Source organism: Scomber scombrus, chromosome 13 (genome assembly GCF_963691925.1).
Source record: "Scomber scombrus chromosome 13, fScoSco1.1, whole genome shotgun sequence".
NCBI classification, from domain to species: Eukaryota; Metazoa; Chordata; class Actinopteri; order Scombriformes; family Scombridae; genus Scomber; species Scomber scombrus.
In genome coordinates this window covers 3655233-3682468 of record NC_084982.1, presented here as the reverse complement: position 1 = coordinate 3682468, position 27236 = coordinate 3655233, and the positions used below count along the sequence as shown (strand labels likewise).

Here is a 27236-nt window from a genome sequence, read left to right as displayed (position 1 = left end):
ATAACCCTGGTGGCTATTGGTTCATTGATGAAGTGTGCTTAGAAAAACTACAAGGCAGTTATGGCCCAGAGATGGCTAAGGTACCTTGTGTTTGAGTAGTTTCAGGATGTTGAGCCGTTATTTTTTGTCATGGGTTTATTTTTATGTGGATTTATTGACGTAGTTTCCATATGGTTTTGATTTTAGTGGAGACTGAGTGTGCTGTATGTGCGTGTGTGAGTATAGGGGGTCACCATTGCAGTCCCAGTGAAAGACCCCACGGTCCGCTACCGTCAGAGCTTATAACCCTGATGCGTAGAGTCCATTAACTGATTAGTTGAAAACTATTAATCACCACCTATGTTGATAGAAAATCACTCCAAACAGTCATGTATATTTTCTGGTTATTTTAGTCTTCTATGACCTTTTAATGACGTTTTAAAGACCAGATGAGATATTCATGAATCTAGAAAATAATCTAGATTCATGAATAATAAAATTAAGCTGTTGTCCTGCTAATGTAGTTATGTATAGTTATGACTACTGCTACCTATCTCATAGTCTTGTGTGGGGTTTCCACAGTGCTAGATAATAGTTCAAAGTGAATCTAACTAGTACAAAGTGTTTTTTTACTATATGAAACAGTTTGTCCTGGCAGTGTTCATTTTGGCCAACTCATGGATTTAACATTACTGTGCAGTTCCAGTATTTGCACTCATAAACAGCAGCCGCAGACATGACTGAATGATGAAGTGAAATTGAAAATGAAACCGTAAATATCGGAGGAGAAGACAGTCACCACTTCCCTATGTGCAGTGTCTTTTATTTTAAAAGGACAATTCCAGCGTTATTTTGTTTTTTTTTAAAACATGTTCTGCATTCTGAAACTTTTTGATCACTGTAGATTGTTTCTCACTACATTTGAAAAAGTTTAAAATATCAAGGTGCGTGCAAGTGAAAACACTTAATACAAAAGAAACAAAAGTTATAAAATCTGTAAAAAAAAACAAAACCAAAAAAAAAACTGAATGAACGATAGATTTGTCCTTAATGCTGAACTGTTAGTAAGAATTATTCGGCAACACAATAACTGCCAGGCATCCTCGTGGTGACGATAATTATATCCTATATATATATATTTCCTAAATGGCCTTCTGTTGAGATTAGAGGCGTCTTTCTGGCTCAAAATGTTTAAAGGAATAACTCGTCCTCTAGTTTTAAGACAGTGCTGTCTGTTGTCAGTTACAGGCCACAGTAGCTCATGTCGTCACAGGCTGTGAGTGACTAGAAAGAAAGAAGTTGTGCCAGTGTGTTCCAACAATCATGCCACTGATAAATGTTACAGATGACTTTAAAAAAGGCTCTTTGGCTTCCTGACTAGCTTCTGTAGTTTAGCTGCTGAAGCCGCCGTCACATTCTGTCATGTGATACTGATACTGTGGTTTTTTTCATCATCAGTGTAAAGTCAGTATGTTTCAGTCATCTGGTCCCTTGCTGCAGCGTGAGCAAACCGGACCGCTGGTGGTACTGCTTCTCCTTGGCTGCTGCTATTTTGGCCGACAGGTCCACCGGCTTCTCGAAGAAGTTCACCAGCGCCTGCTCGGTAAGCAGCGACGCCAGGATCTGAGCGTAGCTGATGGTCCACTCGTCCTCCGCCGTCGCGTTCCCGTCGCAGACCCCGGTGTCGGAGACGGAGCGGTGGCGGGCCTCTGCGTTCAACTGCGCCGCCTCCGCTCCTTTCACCGCATCTGAGCCGCTGACCTCTGACGCCGAGCGGCCCCGGTGGCCGGCCTCGCCGATCTGCAGGACGAGGCTGGTTACCGTAGCGATGGCCTGGAAGAGGTCATTCTCCTCCAGGTCGCCGTGGAACATGCTGTACAGTGTTTTACAGAACTGGATGAACTCCCGCTGTGGAAGAAGAGGAAGAGAGGGTTATAACACTGTTTCATTACATCAATTAGAGTCAGACCGATACTGGATTTTTGGGGCTGAGGCTGATACTCGTATTAGGGAGTAAAAAAATTCTGATATCGATATTTTGGCCGATAATCTTATATATACAGAATATGTACAGAAAAAGGACACTGTGGCTGTGGTTTTTACATTTTAACTATGCACTTTTTTTTAAAAATAAAATGACATTAGTGCACTGAAGTGTAAGTAAGTACACTTCACTGGGGATTTAATAATTATTAATTCCTATAAATACAAAACAACAACCAAAAACATGAAAAAAACAACAAATAAATATAAAATGTTGCCTATATAATTTTAAAAAAATATATCGGTGCACATCGGACAACATATGTATGTATATATATATATAAACCAAACAGGGACGTGGGCAGGTGGGATACAATATTTCCCATCGTGTGGTGTTGAGATTTTTAAATACATGTTCATGTGTGTGTATCCATACCCCCTGCATACACACAGATTTACATTCAGCCTATATATACATTGAACACCATATATGTTGATATTGATATATCTCTGACAGGCCAATATCGGCTGATAATATCGGCTGACCGATTTATCTGTCAGGCTTTAATATCAATTTAAAAAAACATCTATCAGAATATTCTACAGCAGAGCAGTAGATTAGAGCTGAATTGATGTTAATCTATGTATAGAGAACAGAAACATGAATTCAAATGAATGCCAGTGTTGCCTAGCAACCATTTACTCACACGTTAGCCATATGTCTAGGAAAGCGTGTATCCCCTCATGTTTTGCTACAGTGTATAAAAATAGTTTATTATCACCTGTTTCTCAAGCACATGTGAGGCTGATCTTTAGTATGGATACATGCTTTTGGTGTAATGGGGGTGGAATGAGCAACCATCACACATGAATGACAGCTGGTCTGTGTAGTTAGTATGCACCTGGTTCATGAGCGGCAGAGGCTTCTCCACATCTTTCTCTTTCTCTTTCACCAGATCCTTCAACATCTGCTTCAGCTGCTCCTGGTAATCTTTCACCTCCTCTGTAACACCTGGAACAACACCTCTAGTTAGAAACATGTTGACTGTACTGTGTGAAATCTCTAATCTGTGTCAATAGACAGTAGATGAGTGTGTTTGGACCGACCGGTGGGCAGGTTGACATATAGGGGTCTGTTAGTGGACACCAGGGGGCTCTTCATCAGAGAGGGGTCGTCCTCGCTTTCAGTCAGAGCTGCAGACAGAGTGAAGAAAAACCAGTCAGTCAGAACGATGACGTCAGCTTTAAAAAGAAAAGTGTTCAGAGAGGAGGAGGAGGAGGAGGAGGAGGAGGAGTAACCTGGTGGGATGTGCAGGCGGTAGAGCAGCCTTATCTTCTCATTCAGCTCCTCACAGTAGAAAGTGTCTGAGGGAAAGAAAAGAGGAACAGAGGGTGAGCACAGATCATGAATGTCTCACTGTTTCTTTTCTTAGTCTCAAAACATGCAAATAAGCATGTGTGGAGGTTCTGCAACTGCAGAAATAGTCACAATATTTATGATGACCGTTGGTGGGAAAACCCTAAAAAAACCCCTCTCTGTCCTCTCTTCTTGTACTCACTCAGCCAGCCGGCGAACTCCCTGAAGGTGACCAGGTTGTCGCGGTCCTGGTCCAGCAGGGTGAAGGTGCGGTTGGCCAGCGTGTCGGTGTGTTGGTTGGAGCCGCCGGGCCACGGCACCAGCAGCCCATACAGGCTCTTGAACTGAGGACGGTCCAGCCGGTACTGACGCTCCATGTAGGAGTCGCCGTGCCTCCACGCTGCCGCCTCTGCTGCCGCCGCAGAGCTGGTGTCGCCCCAGTACAGACTGATGAAGTACTCTGTCTGGATGGAGGAAAGAGGTGGAGGAAGAGGAGTGGGAAAATATGAAATAAAGGTGGAGATAAGGATAAAAAAAGGTTCATTGTAGAGACCTTAATATTTCAGCTTCCATCAAACCTGCAGTTCTCATTGAGCTATTTTTTAAGATGTATAGAAAGCAGCAAGAAAAGGAGATGTAGATACCTTAAAGAGGTCGTACACGTCCGCCAAATTCTCTGGAGAGATGGAAACATCTGGTGTCACCACTCTCAGCTGCACAAACACAAAGAGAGGACACATAGTGGTGTGAGAGCAGGAATACAGGGGGACAAAGGCATCATTTTTAACTTTCTTCTTCATATGACAATAATACCGTTTATCGCGATTATTTCTGAGACAATATATCGTCCAATAAAAGGAATTATTGTGACAGGTCTATATGTACTCACAGCGTTTTCTTTGGTGGTGTCTTCGTGAGCCTGCAGGACTTGGATCCTGTGTCGACAGCGAAGCCTCTCGATCTGTCTCACTGTCAGGTCTCCGAATTTCTGACGGGGAAAAAAAAACGGCGCGACGGGGATGATCGGAACTCGAAAGCAGCAGCAAACATGTCATCTATACTCCATACATTCAAATCAATACATAAAATGTGCAAAAACAATGAGAGAGACAAATATCATGGTTGCATCACATGTGTGCCTCTCACCTCGTAGGACTCGTTGATGAGGTCTGTTATGTTTGTGTGTCTCACGGCGGGAACATCAGGGTTGCTGCTGCCGGTCTCTGCGGCGGGTGGAGGGGATACGGGACTAGAGGACTCTTCCCATCCAACCTGCTCGAGAAAACTGCAAAACACAAAACCCCAAATTTAACATTAACAAAACACTCCTGACTGTCACACTCAATCTCATTTGCTGTGTTCAAACAGGCCAAGTTAGGGAAGTCACACTATCATGATTAAAACTGAAAAAACTAAATAAAATAAAAACATTTATAAAATGTTCAAAACTATAATAACCCTGGTTTGGCAGTGTGTAAAGCAAACAGTGAGAGGAAGCAGTAGCAGAGCCTCTTTTTAACAGGTTCATTGCTGTAAGTAAAGGTGTTGGGCAGAAATCACAGCTGAATCTGGTGAGAGACGAACACATTTAGAAGCAACCTCTACAGTACTGTGAAAACGTTTTAGGGTCTTAGATTCTTATTTATCATACAACACCATCAAGGAGGCGTCCGATTGGTCTCAAATTTATTCTGCAGCCTCACAGCGGGCTCAAACATCCAATCAGAGGCATAAAAAACAGAAAGATCTTCATCAACATGAAGACTAAGGAGTCCTGCAGCAGATGTTATAGCCTTAATATCATGGAGTCAGACACAGAAGCAGCTGAGATGTCAAAATCCACAGAATAAAAACTGTGGAGACTTCTAAAAGATGCAGGAATAACCGACCTCACAGTTTCTTTCTTTTCTCAAAAAACACATTCAGTTGACAATGAAGTTTCTTGGAATTTGTATCAGTGGAAAAGTGGTAGGTTCATTCCTACATTTAAAACAAGTTATTTGTTAAATTACAGCTCCCCTCTTACTACCCTCTATATCCAAAATTCTTTTTTTTCTTCTTCCAAAACGAACGCATTTTTGGCAGCCTAAATGTGCCCGAAAACTCCATGTACACACACGTCAGAACTGGTGAAAAATGTGATACTTTATAGGTCGCAGAACATGGGCGTTGCAAAATGCCTCAACAGAACCCCATAGAAAATTAAGAAAATTAAGCCCCTCGCTCCAGATCGACATACATGAACAAAATTTGGTATACATATGTATCATGTAAAGACGCACAAAAAAGTCTCTTGGAGCCATACCCTAACTCCAACAGGAAGACACCCATTTGGATTGGAATATTCAATTTTGACGCCATTTTTGCCATGTCCACGCCTCGTTCTTTAGAGATTTGACCTGACCAACTTCAGATTTACTCAGTGTCATCTTGTGTAGTGTATTTTTTTTTTCCAGATGTGTTAGCATCAAACGTTTTTCGTTATTCATGAAAAACTAAGTGTGTCGAGGAGAACTGCTACTATTATAAAGACACAGCTTCATTGAGCTTTCTGCTGTTTACTGAACTTTGTTTCAACTTAACTGATAAATTAAGCATGGTATTATTTTTGAAAGTGTCCTCACTTCCCTTTTGCACAGTGCTGTAAATGTGATACATGTGAAAACAGCAAAACCTCACAGTGGTTAAATGGGTACCTGAGGAGCCCAAAATACAGACGTGTCAACACAATGTGTTGCAGTCAGAGAAAAGGGAAGTCAGTGTTAGATGTGATACTGACAGGTTCCTATAGTTGCAAATAATTAACTTCTCCAATCGCTGTAAAAAAGTGCATGCAGGATATTTGTGCATAAATATAAATATTTATATATATATATATATATATATATATTTATAACCAGTTTTAAAAATTGAATTGAAATCAGCCTGCAGTTAGATATAAAGTAGCTACCCTGTGAGAACCATGAGCGCCTGTCCTTCGTCCGTGCTGGTGGACAGCTGTGCGGCGTTGACCTCCAGCACGGCCAAACCCAGCTGGAAGATGGCTTTGATCCCGTGGAGGAAGAAGGTGTCGACCACGCAGACGGCGCTGCGGAAGGGCAGGACGCTGAGGAAGAGGGTGAGGAACCAGGAGAGGGAGACAGAGGAGAGGGTGGAGAGGTCCGGGAAGTGTTCGGCGAGCTCCGGCAGACGCTCGCCGATCAGCTTCTCGAACACGGACTGATCCACCTGAGCTCCTGCGGGAGGGAAATAATGGAGTTAGAGGCATTTTGTTACAGAAATACGTCTTAACAGCAAACATTTATTATTATTATTATTTATCTGCGTTAGAATGAGGGAAATTGTTTCTAATCACCAAAAGATAAAATAACTCCAGCTTTATCCTTTCAAAGCTGATAAGACAAGACCCACAAGCACCTGTTTTCTCACAGGAAAAAGGAAATTGTCTCAAATTCATCTCGCACAACATAAATAAACAGCGGAGCACATCACAAAGCACAGGAAATTAGCCTTTATAGTTTCAGAGCATTTTGAGTTGTCTGGTGTCTGAGAGGCAGCAGCTCAGACACAACAACAACATCACAGAACTGGGATTGAAAGTAGTTTTTTCTCTTTAGATGATCCAACAGAGTGTGATAGTATGAGTTTAAACTATGTGTGTGCTCTGAAGCAGAGAGAGTGAATATGTGTGAATAAAGCGTATGTGGCACTTTCATATTCTTTGGTCATATTTTTTTAAATACATATATTTTTGGACATTTCCCAATTTTTTTATTATTATTTCCCTCATCTTAAATCTTTTTTTTTACCATCTGTTCAGTTTTTCTAACATTATAGGCTTCAATAGCACTGTTTTGTCCTTGTTCCACACCCAAACTTCCAACATTTAACAATGAAAATAAAGTTTATCCCTCAAAACTGACCCAGAAAGACAACAGGTGTTAACTCAGAAATGAGGTATAATGTCATTTAAATGAGGCCTATTGACCATAACTTCCAAAAATATGTGTAAAACCTGTGGTAATAAGTTGGAATGACGTTGGCTTAAAAAGATCTAACACAGAATTGGGTGATAATTCAGTCAAACCAAACCAGGCCAATTTTGACCCGAGAGGACAAACAGTCCTAAAAAGGTAACAACTGGCAAAACTAGCTATGAAACATTCATATATGATACGTCATACTATTTTTAAATATCACTCTAACACTAATTAACACTATATTTAGATGTGGTGGAAGTGACATTTGTTCAGGGTCAGCAATGTTAAAAATGTTGTCTTGTCTTGTGATGGCAGTGTGTCTTCTCTTGGACCTAAAAATTCACAAGGTCCAAAGTGCCCCTAGTTGAAGAAAAAAAAAGGTAATCCAGTGTTAAATCATTTCTTCTTGCTTCCTCTCACCTATGACCCTGCGGTTGAAGTAGTCGGGCAGCATCCTCTCACAGACTGCCACCAGAAGCCAGAAAGCTTCTTCCTCTTTAGCATAGAGCAGCAGCACCGACGCCAGGATGTTCATAGACTGGACAGAAAGAGATGGGGGGGGGGGCACAAACGAGGATGAGAGGCTGTGTAGCAAACATTCAGGATACACAGCAGCCACCGAGTGATCAGCTGACACACAAGAACATGACACCAGAGAGCTCCCAGAGGCAAGATTCACCTCCAGACAGCTCCTGATGGCTGATGTAAAGTCAAGTCCAGTTGATTTTTATTATTATATACATAAATGAAGTATTAAAAACTGATCTTTTTTTTTTAAGAAATCTGTACAGCATATATCCTTAAACCATCATTTCAGATAAAGAAAAAAACACCAAATTAAAAAAATTCATATATATTATATTTCAATTTCAATAGCTCTATGTGGCTTCATTGCTATTTTTTATTTTTTAAATGCTGATTAATGGAGAAATTGAAAAAATAACGAAGCTGTTCGATAATCACAACTTCAACAAGCTTTGCTACCCCTTCTACTGCTTCTCCATTAAGGCATATTGCTGATTATACTGCATATTATAAATCATCACCTGACAGTAACCGATCTTGGGGTTGCGATGGGCGTAGGCGGTGAGGACGCGCCTGAGTGCGGCGATGCCCGTGGGGTTCTGGAAGGCGGGGTGGTCCGGCAGCGAGCGGTGCAGGTCCCGCTCTATCTCCTCGGTGGCCAGGGTGCTCTGACCCATGGACTTCTGCACCAGGTTGGTATAGTAGCCCTGATGAGACTCCAGCTCTGAGGATGCATCTGCACAACACACACACACACACACACACACACAGAAATACTGTTAATTAGCAGGTCTGTTTTCCACTGCAGGAAACGACTTCCTTCCGCACAACCACCATCAAAGCAGACCCTGCTCTCAACTCCTTTGTATTCATTCAGATGATTTGGGACCATTGCCCTGTTTTTGAGTTGCATTACATTGCTTGAGTAACAGCAGGGTATTTTTAAGGATTCAGTGAGGGAGCTTTTATGTCACACATATAAAAAAAATGACCATTGGTAAGTAAAGTGAGGAACTGAGGGTTCAACTGAGAAATGATACAGTTGATGAAATCCAGGAGTTTTTTTTGTTATTGATTTCTTCATGTAGAAATGTGGTCATCCTTTATTTTGAAATACTGACGCAATTTTAAAAAAAAAGAAAAAAAGATTGACTGCTACAAAAAAGGGAACTGGAACAAAGATACGGGACCATCAATGACCTGAAGCAAAAGATCACTGATGCCATTGCCACCATTGATGAGGCTATGCTACAGCTAACATGGCAAAAAATCGAGTACCTTCTTGATGTGCTCCGTGCAACTAATGTTGCCCATATAGAGGTGTATTAAATGATTACATTTCCACAGATTTTTCTATTCATTTGCTTTTGTAATACATATGTTAAATTGTAAAGAGACTTTACGGACATCCTGTATAGGACTCTAAAAAGTTTCTCTCTCTTGGTGCAAATAGGTTGTGTCGATTCTTTTTCATGCAGGCTAGCATTTCAGTTCCAGCACCACAGTTTCAGTTTCGTTCAATAACCTGCTGCCTGCACGGCCGAGGACGACAGCTGCTGCTGCGTCGTGAGGAAATGAGAGTGAGTAGAGGAACCAAGTGCAGCTAAATAAAAGCTTGGCAGATTTTAGCTCTGACTGACAGTGTTGGTGTTTTGACAGCACGTGGGGGGGGGGGGCGCAGCAGAGGGAGAGAAGAGGATATGAGCTGAAATACGTTAAAACACTCATCTCTGTCATTTGTGGGGACCCTCCAGTGACTACAGCAACTTCTGTTAATAAAAACTGGTTCTATCACATATAGAAGCTCTGTGGTTTTAGACTTCTCACCTGAAAGTGTCATCCACAGCTCACCCCGCAGTGACTCTGGTATCCCCATGGAAACCAGCCTCTGGATTTTCCCTGTGCGGAACATGTGGATGCCGCGGCCGAACTCGACGAAATGATCCTCCCACAGCCTCTCCCTCATCTGCTCCATGCTCTGACACAAATACACAGATTCACAGATAAACACGCTGAGACTTGTGCAGACTCATGTACCAGATGCTACTGCTTTCATAGTAACAACAACTAACTATGATAGGTAACACTAAAGTCTGACTTGAGTCTACTGTTACTTCACTTAGTGAATTTGACTTAAAGGTGCAGTAAATAGCATTTTAAAGGTAAAGTGTGTAGAATTTTAAAGGTGGTGTGTATAATTTTAAAGGGACAGTATGTATAATTTTAAAGGTGTGGCATACAGAATTATAAAGGTGTGGCATGTAGAATTTTAAAGGTGTAGTATGTAGAATTTTAAAGGGACAGTATGTATATTTATAAAGGTGTGGCATGTAGAATTTTAAAGGTGCAGTATGTAGAATTTTAAAGGAGAAGTGTGTAGAAATTTAAAGGTGCGGAGTATAGAATGTAGCGGCATCTAGTGGAAATGGAACTTGGCAGTATTTTTTTCATTAGTATACAATCATATAAAACTAAGAATTTTGTTTTCATTACGTTAGAATGAGCCCTTTCTATCTACACAGAGAGCAGGTCCCCTCACATGGAGGCCACCATCATGTTTCTACAGTTGCCCAGAAGGGACAAACCAAACACTGACCCTTCATTTCATTTCATTTCAGTGGACCATACATTCTCTTACATTCATGGAGGAGGGGTATTTAGGTGTTGCACCTCACCACTAGATGCCAGTAAATCTACACACAGCACCTTTGCACTCTGCTGTCAGCCTCCATTCACCTTCTCATTGTTGGTTCCCGGTTGGTTTTGGTGGAAGGCCGTCATCAGAGCCTCGCTGTTGACGGTGTTACGAAGAACCTGCTCTTCGATCTCCTCTTCATCGGAGAACCCGGTGTCGTAGTAGAAGGTGTAGTAGGGTGTCGGGGAGGTCTGTGGTAAACATAAGGGAAAAAATCATTGGTCTCAGAAAAATTGAGCAGTAACTTGGACCTTCAGGATTGCATTTGCTATAAAAACAAAACTCATGTATTGAAAACAATGATGTGTAATAAATGTACCAATTGAGGTAAAAGAACACTATTTTTCTGTGATGGAGAAAAAGATGCTAAAAAAAAACTAATTCAAACATCATCTTCATTAGCATTGCAGCCATATTAAAACTACCAGAGCTGTTTGGTATTCAGAGCACATACAATATGTCCATCAACTGTAAAAAGATCTGCCTGCTCCACATGTGGAAGCATGTGAGAATATATTACATATAAAACACAGTGGCAAGAAAAAGTAAGACAACCCTTTGGAACCCTTTACCTGGTTTTCTGCATTAATTGGTCATTAAGTATCAACAAACACAATGTACTTGATAATAATATTTTGTGTCTTTGTTGAACAAACCCATAAAACATTCACAGAGCTGGTGGAAGAAGTAAGCGAACCCTTAACTTTAATAACCGGTCGAACATTCTTTGGCAGCAATAACCTCAGACGAGCCTTTCCGGTAGCAGTGGATCAGACCTGCACAACATTCAGGAGGAAATTTGGATCATTCTTCCTCACAGAAGTGCTTCAGCTCAGTCATATTCTCAGGATGTCCAGTATGAACGGCTCTCTTGAGGTCATTCCGCAGTATCTCTATTGGGTTAAGGTCTTGGCTCTGACTGGGCCACTCCAAGAGGTGGATTTTCTTTGTTTGAAAGTATTTTTTAGTAGATTTGCTTCGATTCATGATATCCCCCCTTGACCATACTTTACCGTGGGATGATGTTTTCATGGTGGTATGCGGTTCCCTTTTTACGTGTGCTCTTCCCAAACTATTCAACATTAATTTCATCAGTCCACAAAACATTTTCCCAGTAGCGTTGTAAAGTATCAAGGTGCAACTTAAAGGTGCAGTATGTGGAATTTGGTAATATCTAGAGGAACGGACTTAGTAGTTTTAGAATATTATATTTTTAAGAACGTTTTTATTAGTATATAATTACCTGAAAATAAGAGTTATTGTGTTTTTGTTATCTAATGGCGCTTTTCCACTACACAGTTCCAGCACGACTCACCTCGACTCGGCACGGTTCCAGAACAGACCTTTTCCATTACAAAAAAGTACCCACTCAACGTGGGCGGGGTCGACATAGCACGGCTCTGCGAAACTGCCGTGACTTCGTTTTATACGCAACACAAAACACATAAACAATGGAGGACATTGAGGCAGTGGTGTACTTGCTGCTGTATGAGGCTTTCTGTCACACACACAAAAAAAAATTGAGCCGTATGGCTGTAACTATGGTTGTAACGCTTTTGCTGGTATTTAAAAATGCCGGGTTTGATTCTTGTGTGGGACGGCTCATGACTCTTCCAGCGACAACTCTTCTGACCAATCAGTGGCCGGCAGACTGTTGACGTCACATTTAGTATCGGCTCGGCTCGCTTGGAACCTCACCAGAGCAGGTACTAAAAAGGTACCAGTTACCAGGTATTATCCCTAGTGGAAACGCAAAACAAACCGAGGCGAGGCGAGCCAAGTCGAGGCGAGTCGTGCTGGAACTGTGAAGTGGAAAAGCGCCATTAGAATGAGCCCTTATGGAGGGAGTGGGTCCTCTTTCATGGAGTCTACAATGTTTCACCGCCATCTTCCTACAGTAGCCCAAAAGGGACTAACCAAACACTGGTAGAGAGGGCCTTTCATGTTTTTTGTGAGTTTCTCTGCCATCGTAGGTTCTTCTACATGCTTGGAGGGGAAGGGGAGGTGTATCCAGTTGGTTGCAATCTGCAACCTCATCACTAGGTGCCACTATATCTTACACACTGGTAGTGTAGAAGCTAGTTTTTTAGCTTCCTGCATGGTGTCCTGCTATCAACACCATGCCTGTGCAATGATGTGCGTATGGTAGATGCATGAACAGAGATGTCAACCAGTTCAAATGATTCCTTTAAACCTTTAGCTGTTAACTCTGGGTTTCTTTTTCACTTCATTCTCCGATGTACCCTTGTACCCCTAAATCCTCTTCTTTTATAGATTATCTCCATTTGTCTAACCATGGACTGATATCTAAAATCTTGGAGATTTCTTTTTAACTCTTTCCAGCGTTATGCAAATCAGCAATTCTTGATCGCCAGTCTTCTGAGATCTCAGGTTCACATCAGCACATGCTTCTTGTGAAGAGCAAAATATTTGAGTGTTTATAAGTAAAAGTAGCTCTAACCCACAACTCCAATCTCATTTCATTGATTGGACTCTGTGAATGTATGAATGATGTATTCAATATAGACAACAATACAATGATTTGTGTGTAATGAGTTTAAAATAGATGGTGTTTGATCAAAAGTATAACTTAAATGAGGATCTAACCTTTCTATGTCAAATTTATACATGAACGCAGGTAATTTCAAAGGGTTTAGTTACTTTTTTTTTAACCACTATTGATATATATAAATCAACATTAAAGAGATGGTCCATACCACACTCCTCTTGCCATGTTTGCTGCTGCGGAACATGGACTGTTTCCACTGTAGTGCTCTGAGTCTGGAGTTGAGGTTCTCGACCAGCTCGTCTCTCTCCTGCAGCTCGATCAGCTGGAAGGCCTTTTTAGTCCGAATGCTCACTATGACGGGGTTAGGGAGCACGCTGGTGCTCTCTGCTTTTTCTATGGATAACACCTAGAGAGAAAACAGAAGAAACACACCCACTTTGTCAGATAAACGTTCCAATCGGTGAATATAAAGAAGCGAAAACAATGGACTGTGTGTTTTTCTACAGATGTTGCCTAGTGAGGTCAACATTTAAGAAAGATGGAAGAAAACAAACTGGAAACAAGAGAAAGAGACAAAAAGGGTTTCACTTGAATCTGGTGCAAACTGTACTATGTACTCACATACATACTAACATTGTGTTTGCAATATTTGGAAATGGTCAACAACCTGATGATGTCTACTCTCGTATTACAAGAATATTACAGCCCAGCTAGGCAGGAAAAATGCAGGAATTAAATAGACAATGGATGTAACAGAGAATCTGGGGAAGCAGAAGTTGAATTAACACAGATTAGGTGGGCGGAAATGATTATTCTTTTCTATAGACAATGCCTCAACAGAGGAAATGGGGGCTTACACCACAGTGGTGGAGCAGAGAAAGTATGCATGACTCCTCACATTGTTTGTGGACAGACCTGCAGTTTGCTGCTAATCTCTGCTTTTCACAATGAACCAACCCTAACTCACATATTACTTCTGTAATACTAGAATCAAATGTACAATTTAAATTTTTTTGGCAATTAAGAATTCAATTTCCGTAAAAACATTCATTTAATTCAGAGTTTTTTAAATTATTTATACCTTCACAGTTTACTTTGACATGTCTTTTATATGTTTCACCATCTGTCCTGACAATATTTGTTGAACATCTGTTTAACACTCATGAAAAGGTAAATATGCAATGTTAAATCCAACAACGAAAAATATATGAAATGTGTTTGATAGTATTCATCAGACGGAAATTCTGACATCTTAATTTGGATCATTTATGCATTTGAACCAGACTTGCCCTTTAACAATATAAAATGCTAAATGTGGATATGTGAGTGCAACATGTGTTACTTGCATTACAGTAGCACACTACATTTCCCTCTGCTATGATAATGTGTGAGTGTGGAAAGGTGTTAAGCGTTAATCTTTAATCAGCAGCTGGCAGAGTAAACACACACTGTTTAACAAACTGGTGTTAAATACATACAGATACCTAAAAACACTGTATCCCTTTAGACGACGTCAGATAAAAAAGTCATTCAGGACAAAGAGGCAGACTTATTACTAAAAACTCAGTGGTTGCTTTCAAGGGCTGGAAATGACTCACAAAACAACAAAACTAATGACAAAACGTATGTTAACTCCCTAAATTTAGGATGTGAATATGATGTCTGACTTCAGATTGTTTTATATTGCAGATTTACATCATGACATAAAAGATTGATGCCAAAATACCAGGCAGTTCATACTTTTTTTTTAAAGGGATTTGGTATGGTATGAGTGCTGAGTGGTTGTTGTGTCTGTTGTAATCATGTTTTCCTATTTAAACAGGGTTTTTTTTACTATAGAAATTTTGTTAAATGGAGAAAGAAAGTTTGATATGGTTGTATTTTTAAGATTTAAATTGCGGATATGCATCTTTAACCAGTCTAACAGTCTAAAGAGTGTAGGGTCATGGGCTAGTCTTGCATTTAACATTGATGTAGACCACCTGAATGCACCATTAGCATTTGATTCTTTTCTGTTTCCAGTACCTCTGACAGGGGTATGAGCAGGGTACAGCGGCCTTCCTCTCTGCTGCAGAAGCACAGATAGCTGTCTGTGGTGTACAGAGTACCGGCTGTGTGGCAGCGGGCGTGGGGCGTCCACACCGAACAGGAAGCCACCTCGTGAAGTCTTTCACCACGAGGAAGCCTAAACAGAGCCAGGACGTACTCCCTTAATGCTTGCTCCTCTAGAATCCTGGTGAGAAAATAAAGAGACAATAATATTCATAGGTAACTAGGAGAAAGAGTGACTGAAGGAGTTTCTGGGCATTAGGAAGCAAAACAAACAGAACCAGGATATATTCTCCTCTTTAAAAGGTGCAGTGTGTAGAAGTTATGGGCATCTAGTGAAACAGACTTGGCAGAAATGGAACGCAACATTCATAAGTATGTTTTAATTAGTGTATAATCACCTGAAAAATAAGAATCATTGTGTTATTGTTACCTTACAATGTTATATCGTTATATCTACATATGGAGTAGGTCCTTCTCCACAGAGGCTGCCATGTTGTACCACCATGTTTCTACAGTAGCCCAGAATGGACAAACTAAACACTGGCCTTAAAGAGGATCTTTGTCATTTTTTGGTTAGTTTTGTGGCCACTGTAGGTTCTCCTATACACTTGGATTGGGGTGGGGCTGGGGGCTGGGGGTTATCAGTTGGTTTTCAATCTGCAATTTCACCACTAGATGCCACTAAATCCTACATACCGGTCCTTTAAACCTGCAGTCATATTGCACAAAGTATAGTCAAGTCTGATTTGTTTTTGCAGGTATTTGGTCATTTTGACCAGCTGATGATGCTAGATGATGAAGTCAGAGGATGAAAGATATTATAATAATCCTCTGGAGTCCATGAATGTGAGAGCTAAATTTCACAGCAATTCAAGAAAGAAAATAAAAAAGAAAGAAAATTGACCTCATGGTGGGACTGCAGGAAAGGTCAGAGGATCACCAAAGTCATTAGGATTCAACCTCTGGGGACCATGAACGTCTGTACTGGATTTCATAACAATCCATCAAAACGTTGTTGAGATATTTCAGTCTAAAAGTGGTGGATATACTGACAGACTGACATTTCCATCCCTGGAGCCATGCTGCTAGCATGACTGCAAACAAACAAAGAGCAGATGTAATGTGACCTGGTTTGTTTGGGGTTTATTGTTGTGCGTGATGGTTAAAAAACAGTACCAAGCTACAACCTAACACACACATAGGCCATACTAGAGATGCATATTTTCCTTCAATAATCTTGCTTCTTTTTTCATCTTGAAGGGACAAGACATTTCACTGGATGAAATCATGTGACATGATCAAGACTTCAGCCAGAGGTAGGACAGAGTTAGTCATACTGTATACTCCAAATAAAACCACATTTTAAGTCTTTGCCTCTGTAAACATTATTCTTCACTCCTAAATATCACCACCAGCAATTTGTTGACAATGTTGTGATTTTTCATTCATTTTTGCGGTACAGTCTATCTTATGGATAATGCGTTTCTAGTCTAATCTTCTTCTCTTGCACTGTGACTTATAAGCTCCTCCATCTGGCATGTGCACCATTAAAACAGACAGTAACAAGCAGTTTGGTCAGCCTTTGTAAAAATACCACGTCTATTTTTGGAGTATATTGCTGTTATAGAAAAAATGCATGAGGTAATCCCTTGCAAACTCTGAGGAGTGAGGTCTTCAATATCAATGTAGTCAGTCTAGAATGCAACACACACACATAGGCTTGCTGATAGATACGGGGGCAGATCTGGGGCAAGGGGGGGGTTTGGCCTCTTGGCTATGATGAGAGGCAGTGTACTGCCCTCTTTGACTAGAAGCCAAAGCTTCAGCCCTGGAGAAGAATTCAGTATAAACACAGCTTTCAACTTTGTGACCCAAATCTTCTCATATTCCTCTCTGGAAAACACCCACCCAACATAACTACCACGCAACATATAAAGTCAGAGGGGCGAACAAGATAAATGTAAAAAAGCAAAAAAAAGGTTTAAAAATAGGTTTAATGTTATACAAAAAATGTGGAAAAGTACTAGTCTAAAGATTTCTTGGCAGACACAAGTCGTTTGTGGACTATGACATATGTTTTTTAAATCAAGTTAGCAAGATTTCTTTCAATAAATGTTGTTTTTAGGACTGGATAATAGAGACATTAACATGAAGAACTCTTATATTAAAATTCAGGGTTTATAAAAGTTACCAAATTTAAGCAAATATATTACGATTTCTCTATTTCACAATTTTTCTTCCTATATTTCATTGTCTTCATTTTTACTGCTACATTTAACTCTGTGTTTGAGGTTCAGCAGCCCACATCTTTTTTCTTTTCTTTTTTTTGCCATTCTGGACTCTCCGTGGTTTCTGTGTTCCTCCTTTGTACTTTCATGTACCTTTCTATTTTTTTTCTTCCTTTTTTCAGTTTTTTTATCTGTTGCCCTGATCATGCCTAAACACATACATTCATTTGCTATTCACAGGTACAAAAAAAACATCAAGGATTTTGTTTTATGTGGTGTGCTGCCCACAGGTTTTTTTTTAAACTCTGTTTCCTGTTATGGTTTTTAAGGTTTTTACATAGACAGAAATAAGTGAGCCTGTGTGTGTATAGTGACATTTAAGAAAGAATGCTGTGAATAAAAAGAAGGTTATGATCTCTTGCACTAAATGTGTGTGTAGTGTAGTACAGAAAACAGAAGGCTTGCAAAAACATCTGATAATGAAAAATACTAACAGAAACTGTTTTAAAACTACGAGACATAAGACCTTTTTGTTTTACTTCTCTTGTATGTATGGGAGATGCTTTCATATCCAACTGGTCATAAAATTTGGGTTATAATTCAACATACATCCAACACACCATGTAATCTTAGGTTATTCTTAGGTTAGGCCACTCTTACTTTATTTAACTGAGACAGTAAATTAGACTGGTATTTGGGAAGTCCCCTGAACTATGACCTGAAATATTCCGAAGTAAACACGAGCAGTTGAAAGCATTTTCTCAACAGTGCGCTCAGTTTATATTGGTATCAGACAAGAGAACCATTGCTGACCTCTTGCTGATGCGTGTGGGCTGCTGCAGGACTCGGTCCAGCTCCAGGCCTTCACTGTCCAGCAGCCGTCTGAGGGCAATGTCAGCCAGCTGACCAATGACCCCAAAGGTCTCGTCCAGGTTCAGGAACATGGAGAATTCCCTCTGCCGCTGCCGCGTGCTGACCCGGATCGCCTCGGGCATGAGGCCAGTGGAGACCCGCTCCAACCGCATCACCTCCGCCCAAGGGATAACAAATTTCACTGTGGAAAAAGGAGGAGGGGAAAATATTTCTATATTTTTTATGAACAACTTAATGTCAATGTGTCTACAAGCTAAGTGAACATAGTTGTCATAGTCATAGTTGTGTTTTAAAAAAGGCTACAAGAACCCATGAAACTACAAAGAACGGTGGCTGCATACATGCCCAACGCTATTTGCTTCAAAGACCAGCAACACAAATGTTTGTACAAAGACCCCATTTCCCATCGGCCTTGTTGTGTCCTGAACACCTTCCTGAAAGACATCTACCTGGCACTCTTCAATTCTCCTTCAAAAAGTGTATTGGCATACTCTCACAAAACACCTTTTGATTGTCAAACAGTCTCCATTTGTAGGCTTGAAAGGCGACTGAAAAGGTTGTGGCCTCCTGCAGACCTTTCGGAGCCCCCGGTCAAAACAATTACTTTCAAGTTGACCCATAAGTAAAATCAATCACTGGTATTTCAGCACACTAAAACACATTGTGGGAAATGACTGAGGTTTGAAAACCAGAGCCCACTTTGGATGCACAGACCTTCTTTCCCCAGCAGGAAGGAGTAGAAGGCCATGTGGTTGATGCTGAGGTAGAGGAAGCCCTGTCGAGGCACCCGGCCCTTCCAGCAGCAGCAGGAGAAGTACGTCACCAGCTTCTCTGACGAAGGGAGGCTGAAGTGCCGCTCAAACTTCAGCAGTGCCTCCCTGAACTTCTCTGGGTCCTCCTCCTGGGCGGCTTGGCGACCCCGAAACTCCTCTGCGATCAGGCCCTATATCGGAGAGAAGCTGCACTTATTACTTGCAAGACATGGACTGTTCAACATCCAAAACAACATCATTCATCATTATCACATCATTTACAGTGAGGTGGATGCTTTAACCTAAAAAAAAAAGCCTTGAATCCTTATTTAAAAACAAGCTTTGTCAATGTCTCAAAATTTAAAGTCAGATTCCACACCTTGACTTTGCCTTTGACGAAACCGGCAACATCCTCCTTGTTCTCAAACACAGACAGAGAGTGAAGCAGGTTGTGGGCCAGCCAATCCCAGTGCTTGTTCACTTCCTCTCTAGCAGCACCTGATGGACAAAAAGACAAGACATAGGGAGTTTCACCCACATAATAATAACTCATCAATAACTCAATCATAATGTAATGATGCACGTGTAGGTATTTTTTCTTTAGGATATGACTGTATTTTATGCAGATGGGAAAACAAGCTAGTGCAAGTGTAGTCAAGTGTTTGTTATGAAATGATAAAACAGGAGAGGTGGAAGTGAAGACAGAAAGTAAGACGTTGAGCAGGAGGCTTAATGTTCATCTCACCGCTGGCGATCACCCAGCTGACTTGGGAGCCAGGAACCTGGAGGAGGATGCGAAAAGGCGTGACCCGGGCATTGGAGTCCAGCACCGTATCGAGCGCCCCCACCAGCAGACCTGCAGAGATGACGATGCACAGAGAACTCTGCTGTTGACATTATGCAAACATATCCCAGAGATAGAGCTGCTCAGGAGGCAATAACAGTCTTACTGGCTGTCCAAACATACTGTCAACTAAATACTCTAATACATTGTGTGTCTGAAATTTTATTGCAGTGTCTGAGTTCTGTATTGAGAATAATAATTGCCAAATCCTTCCCATAGTGGACTCAAATGATCCCTCAACTAGGGCTGGGCAATAAAACGATAGCGATATATATTGCGATAGACATGTAATCAATATCAATAAAAAATACCTTGGGTAGAAAGTTCAATAATTTCACTGAACTTCATTGGAAGAAACCACCGAAGAGAAAAAAGGGCGAAGCAAGGTTGCATGAACAAACTCACTCGCTCCCTGGTAACCTAGCAAAGTATAACTTTAAAGATAATGATGTGAGCATCCACACTTATGAACTATAAAGTCCTTTTAAAAGCCGTGTCAAGCACGCACTGCGCGCTCCAGCTGTGTCGGCAGCTAATGAAAATAGACTATTGATGACCTGTTAATGCTGTATGTTGTACATAAAAATGATTGTGTGTTGATCAGAAGTATTTCAGACACTAGTTGCTGTGATGTTTCAGTATTTACAGACCAAACTGATGTTGTAGTGCTATGTGCAAAAGAACGACTCAGGTATCTGCACACAGTGACAGCTCTGATGAAGTTTTTGGGACTCGAGTAAGCACACTGATACACACTTTATTGAATAAGGAAACTGTGTTCTTTTAAAATGTTTAATTGAAACTCAGCCTAACCCGAACACAGTCTGAGTTAATACACCGGTCCAGTTCAGTTAATCAAATCATTACCGGACCGTTAACCATTAACCAGACACACTGTTTCAGGTGTAATTTGTGTGTTTTAATTGTGTTTCTAATAAAAGTAAATTGAGAAAGTTTTGGAGTATAAACATATGTGTTTATAAATGAATAACTACTGGTGCATTCATATAAACCAGTCTTTAATAGAAATGCGTTTTTCCCAGCATGAGACCCTTACAAAATAGACTGCGTCTTATACACCAGTTTTTACAGTATGTGTACATTTATGTATTTGAGTGCTTTTCATGGTTGTGTTGGCCTTTTATTTTCCCTGTCTGCCTTGATTGATAACAGGTGATTAAAATCAGAGGAAGGTTAGGTTTACAATAAAAGTGTTTACATTGAGTATTTTCACCCCTGGTCCTTATTTTAAATAGGTCATTAAAAAAAATCATTAATTATCGATATGGACTGATATGAAACACTTTTATCGTGATACACTTTTCAGCCATATGGCCCAGCCCTACCCTCAACACAATATAACAATCAGTGAACAAGCAATGGTCACTGACAAAGCACCATTATAAGTTAGACTACAATAAGTTATCATCCATTCCACCTCATGAAAACAGTGTGCACTTTCATTTTGTTAACTGCAACTCAACAGTCTGTCAAATTAAATCCTCATTAAATGAATCATGAAAGAGAGACTGTAGTCAAAGAACTAGCTAGCTTATAAGCTAACTGCTTAGTAATGTTGTGAAAAGTTGTACTTTAGTTTTAAAGTTTTTTTTCTTATGTATCTGGAATATTATATGACAAATAAACAAGCTTGTTCTGCATTCATGATGTTAGAAGGTCAACAACCTTGCTAAATAACACTGTTTACCTAAAAGCTACAAGCTAATATGACAACTAGGCTAACTAGCTAATCTTCAACGATATTCTTCAACTATTTCGTGAACCCCATTTGATAGGATATTATGTTTAAAATGTTTTATTAAAGTAAATGTATGAAACCCATAACCAAAGTAGTCTTACATTCTGTCATTGTGTTATAAATAGTGAAAATAAATCCCCTCTGGACCCTACTGTCAGAATCATCTAGGTAATATAGTATAGTGTGGTCAAAGTGGCTTTTTGCTGAACAACAGCACTGGGCTTTATGATATTATCTTCCTCTAATATTGTAATTCTCCATAAAGCACTACACTCTTTTGGCTTTATCCAGAAGCCTACCTCCTCCAGAGTTTCCATATTAGCAAATAAATGACAGCAAATACTGTGACACTGAAAGGAAAAGAACCTGTGTGAAAGACCTGTGTAAATACAGCTGAGTAAAAGCAAGTCAACAGAAGTCGTACAAGCTAGGCCTACATGTAGAATTCTGTCAAAGCAGATTTCAGAATATCTTAAATATTAATTTGACTATAATTTTACTTGTTGAACATGAACCAAAGATCCTGGTGAAGTGCTTATACTGAGATCAACAAACTGTAATCTAACTTTAAAACACAGGTGATTAGTTTCACGTAGACAACAATATTTCACATCTCGGTGTCAGAAATCCAACAGCAGGTCTGAAGGAGGCAAAGGTGATGGGTGTGGAGTTTTTTATTGCTTACACAGTAGCGACACATTACTTTCATTTATACTACCATCTTTTTAACCATTAACCACCTCGCTGTATAAAAATGGCATCAGGATTTACACCATTTTGGAGAATGATCAAACCGACATATCCGCACTTTCAAAACAGGCTGAAGCTTTGTCTGAAGAGGCGGCCGTCATCACGTTTTCATCTGCGTAAACCACAGCTAATCCGCATCATGCTTTTCCAATGAGAACAACACAACGTCTTGCTTTGGCGATGCTTTAATTCACATGAAAGCACTTCCTCTGTGTAAAATAAGCATCTTGGGATGGTCTGAGTAGTTTAGCATACTATATTAACCTTTAAAACATCTTTTAAAAAATGTCACAAACAACTATGAATTTTAAAAAAGACTGAAAAGCATTATGTTTATCCACCACAAGTCTGCATTATAGGATCTGCTGAAGGATCAAGTTTTAAATACTCACAGCCATTAAAGAATTACCCTTTGCAGATCACTCTGCTGATGCACAATGATGTTCTGCCAAACCCAGCATCTACTACATCATTAAATTAGCTGACGACACGACAGTAGAGGGCCTCATCAGATAATTGTAGATTTTAGGAAGATATGAGGTCATCAGCAGTTTCACAGGGGAACAGGTCAACACCACCAAATGTCTCATAGCGGCTTATCGCCAGTGATCCCTCCTGGTTCCTAAACACCATCATGCTGGCCAAAAGGGTTCAGCAGAGGATTCACTACCTGAGAGGACTGAAGCGAGTGAAGTCATCTATCCTCCTATAGGGGCATGGTTACGGTTGCCTTGTTAAGAATACAGAGGTAAAAAAGGAAGCTCTCCTTTATGATATACATCAGTCAGAAAAGCTTTTATCTAACATATAAACATGTCCTAGTCTCCCAACATAAGTCTCAACTGTGCATTTTTTGGCAGCATTATCAGACAGATCAACCCAACCTGCCACAGCAAAGTGCGAGCCTGCATTTCAAAGCTATGCCTTCTCATGCCTGATACACAAACACAAAAGAACACACACCTTTGAGATGTGGCGAGAAGAAGAAGAGGAGTTACATCAGTTCTCTCACATAGTGTATGATTTCACTCAGCAGCTTAAGGTTTGTCAGATGTAAATCCTGCAGTGAAACCACCCAACTCTCCCTCTGCCAAAAAAAGAGCGACTAACCCTGAAGGTATTTCATCAGAACGGGATTCACTCGAGACTTTTAGTATCTCGTGATAGTTAAAATGTTGTTTAAGGGGCTTTTTTCTACCCAATGAACGCCTGTTGTTTTGGTAGTTTTATATGAAAATGCAGGATATGTCAATACTGAATATCCTGCGCAAAATATCATCTGTTGCATAGTTCAATCTAAAAGTAGCGGTGTTCAAAAATACCCTTATTATTGGTGGAAGTGTAAACAGGTGGAGAAGTGAAGATAAAGACTCCTCCAGCAGACAGCTCTGGCTCACTGCCAGATGCAAAACCACATCTACTGAGTCAAAGTCGACCTGCCTGAAGCGGTGAACCCCGGCAGCCTGGCAACACAAAGCCATCCGTCTGTCACCGCTAAACCACGGAAAGGGGGGTTTTACACTGGTAAACTTTCCCCAAAAAAAAGAAAAAAGGAATGAATATGAATAGTTCCCTTTCACGTCGCAGGGGGGAATACTTCTGTGGAGACATGAAGGTTACAATCAATCTTTACAAGGCTTTGAGAGAGAGAAAAACACAGCATCTGCTTTCAGATCTATCAGACTGTAATGTCTGTTTTCTCTTGAATGCATCACAATGTATTATCTGATGTACTTTTACTCAGTTGATTTATTTCAGAGTCACATACAGACACATTTAAGGCAAATGGAAGCTATTTTGTTAAATGAATCAGCACAAACAGTGATATGAAGAAAGTGACTGCTCAGCTGCAGATGTTTAGTTGCCCAGCCCTTCTCAGAAATCCTGCTCGAAGTATGTTATCACTTTTATGACGGGGGGGGGGGGGGGGGGGGGGGGGGGGGGGGGGGTAGGACAGTGTGTTGTCACAGCTTAGTAACCACATTGAATTTCTGTTTTTTGCTTTCATCTTCATAGCTGGAAACTTTGAACAACGCCGCTCTGTGTCGTTTCCACCACCTGTGCGACAGGAATGCCAAAGTGTAGGACGTGATTAGTTAATGTTACACGATTTGACAACAGGACTTGACCCTTTGACCTCCTCCTGCTATGGGAACGGCCGGGACAAACACATAGACAAAAGTAAACCCGGGGCCAGGAAGTTCCCACTATTCTGTTTTATGACAAGCAGGGTGAAGCGGGTTTCTGTCAAAGGGGGAAAGACAGAGCATAAAGAAGACACTGTATTAACTGTCTGAATGTAATTAAGTGTCACTCATTACATAAATCTATGCGACGGACAAACCGCTGATGTGTTCTCCGGCGCACAGATACAAAACAGTGGGGAGGAGGAAGTGAGAGAGAGGAAACAGCAAACAGGCTGCTCTGGAGAAAGCGGCCGAGCAATGGGAAGCAGTCAGACTGGCTACAGCCGCAACAAGCACGTGGGCCGAAATGTGTACAATAACCACTAAATAAACTCACAGAACCTGTTCTACAAGGTGTACAAATGCTAATCTTGAATTTCATCATGATTAAATCTAAAGCAACAGAATATGACAAAAAAATCTGTAAACCTGCCCCAACAAGAAAATTACAATAAAAGGTAAGTGCTCCACACCCAGATCACACTTTAACTGACTTTATTCTTTTTATAAAAGTCACACAAAAGTCCAAGAACCAATAGGTCAGTGTGTCTCTAGTCCTTATCAGTGATCTTATGATGTTTATGGCATTGTCACATGAATATTCCTCTTGATTATTATATTTCATGTTGTTTTAAGGTTGTATAAGTTGCACAGTCTCTTCTTATGACTATTACAAGGTTCATATAGTTCTTATTACTTGTATAGTAGAAAATAAGAGTTAGAATTGAATAGAATACAATAAAAGAAGAGGGTTCATTTGACATTATAAGACACATCAGTGAGAATAGTAAGAGACCTGTAACTAAATATTACTGGAAAATACACTAATTGCAAAATAGCTCCATAGTTACAGATATGTAATAGAACTGCAACTAGCAATTATTTTTATTATTGATCAATCTAGTTGATAAAAATGTATTTAAAAAACGTAATTAATCTAATGATATAAAACAGAGAAAAGCAGAAAACTGACTAATATACCACTAAGGTGTTCAGGAAAGCTAGGCTTACTGTAAAAAGCCTGACTTTAGTTAGCCTAAATGCTTTTTTATATATAATTAAGCCATTCTACAAAGCCAATGGAAGGTTAACATGGTGAGGCTAACTCAAGCCTGGTTTAATTAAACACAGTACCTGCCCAAGCATGAGATTTCAACTTAGTTGAGTCATTTAGTTCATAAAAATGTCAAACAATTGTGCAAAATGTCCAATGACAGAGAAAAGCAGAAAAGTAGAGTTGTCATTTTCTGTAATCATTTCTAATTGACTCATGTGCTCAGAAATGTTAGGCTTAATGTAAAAAGCCTGACTTCAGTTAGCCTAAATGTTAGTTTAAGCCATTCTATGAATCCAACATGGTGAGGCTAAGTCAAGCCTCACCAAGAACAAAGACTAACTCTTTGTTCTTGGTTCCCAGACCTGTGTGGAACATGTATTATATGAACTAAGAACATTTTGCTCAAAGAACTTTTAGGAGTTTCAGTTTGGCTTAAAGATTGAGAGTTGGAAACTGACAGTTTGCCTTGGATAAGTGGGTTATAATGCAGTGTTCTGTTGTTTACTGAAATGGAAAATGCAGGATTTTCCTACATGTTAGTTTAACAGATCCAGTTACTGGAATAACCCTTCCGGCCACTCCTGTGTAGTTATTTACCTGTGATCCAGCCTGTTTGCTCTTGTGGCATATCCTGTATTGTTCTGATTGTTTACCTGTCATTCTGTCTCCCTCTGGCCTTCCCTGTATGTTGTCTTATACTGAAGTTGTTTACTTGTGGTCATGCCTATACTGGCTCTATGGCTCTTTTCATTATTGTTGTTGTTGTTGTTGTTGTTGTTGTTGTTTACCTGTGATCTTTCCCGTCGGTTCTCCATGTCCTCTCCTCCTCTGCAGAAGGAAGAAGTCGTTGCTCCTCTCGGTCACCCACAGCTTCAGTGCGTTTTTCAGCAGAACTTCCTCCGGGTTTAGCCACATTTCTTGCAGCAGGGAGGGACCGGGGGAAGCCCTCCGCCGTGTCCGTCTCTAACAGCGGGCGGTGTGTGAAGTTGTCTCCGCCGGTCCTCCGGCTCGGCAGCGGCCGGCTCGCTCCTAGAGCGGCGGGTTTTCGGGTTTGTCCATGATGATCCTGCTCTGCCGACAGCAGGCTTCAGACTTTCGCTTCACGTCTGTGCTCTCACGCCCGACTTGCAGCAGCTGTACACACCAGCCGAAGATCGTCTATTAGGAAGAGGTCTCACTCTGTAGTTAAGAATGTTTCACACGGTGTTAATAAGTAAAGGGGATTTTTTTTATGAATGAAATATAGCCTTATGTGGTCTGACGATCTTTTTAAAAAAATAAGCCAATTGATGTTTAAATTTATTTTTATGCAAAATAGTTTTTCATGATGACAAAGGATCACATTAAAAGGTTGTTTTGTCTTATTTGAGCACAAATCACTGCAGGTGTCTGACGAATGTAAAAGAATATTAAATATTAAAAGAAAACAAAAATCAGCGTCCTCTAGAGACTATTGACCGTCTTTAACACTGTTATTTGTTTCCTAGGATTCTAAAAGTGTAAAAGTGTAATTATATCCTTTAAAAATCATAACTGGACTTGAGCATTTCGACTTTTTGTGGCTTTGTGGAGAAAAAAACCTCTTCTACTTCCACATCTGCTTATATTCCGCCACATTTTTAGATGATAAATATAAAGAAAAGGAGATAAATAGACCCAAATGTAATGTAAATATAGGCCTAAATGAAGACTAAAAAAGTATCTTAG

At 40.3% G+C, this 27236-nt stretch overlaps 1 protein-coding gene across 1 annotated transcript; it reads right to left on the bottom strand.

Moving 5' to 3' along the window:
• Positions 1-785: 785 nt before the first annotated feature.
• On the bottom strand, positions 786-26622 carry LOC133992782 (TBC1 domain family member 8). The gene is made up of 20 exons (XM_062431520.1): positions 26318-26622; positions 19679-19789; positions 19313-19431; positions 18896-19124; positions 18122-18362; positions 15054-15261; positions 13237-13434; positions 10561-10710; positions 9652-9802; positions 8346-8560; positions 7720-7837; positions 6270-6555; positions 4466-4604; positions 4209-4307; positions 3964-4032; positions 3522-3783; positions 3262-3327; positions 3070-3156; positions 2865-2974; positions 786-1887 (listed from the first exon to the last, which is right to left on the bottom strand). Exons 1-20 carry the CDS (start codon positions 26442-26444, stop codon positions 1459-1461), a joined length of 3414 nt encoding a protein of 1137 aa, XP_062287504.1. The 5' UTR covers positions 26445-26622; the 3' UTR covers positions 786-1458.
• Positions 26623-27236: the final 614 nt, after the last annotated feature.

Bases quoted from the DNA above. Each gene is read 5' to 3' on its own strand.
- LOC133992782 (XM_062431520.1), bottom strand. From the start codon at position 26,444: ATGTGGCTAAACCCGGAGGAAGTTCTGCTGAAAAACGCACTGAAGCTG. The intron at 13,435-15,053 runs GTACTGGAAACA...TTTTCTCTCTAG, and splicing joins TGCTCATACCCCTGTCAGAG to GTGTTATCCATAGAAAAAGC. The intron at 6,556-7,719 runs GTGAGAGGAAGC...TCCCTCCCGCAG, and splicing joins CTTCAACCGCAGGGTCATAG to GAGCTCAGGTGGATCAGTCC.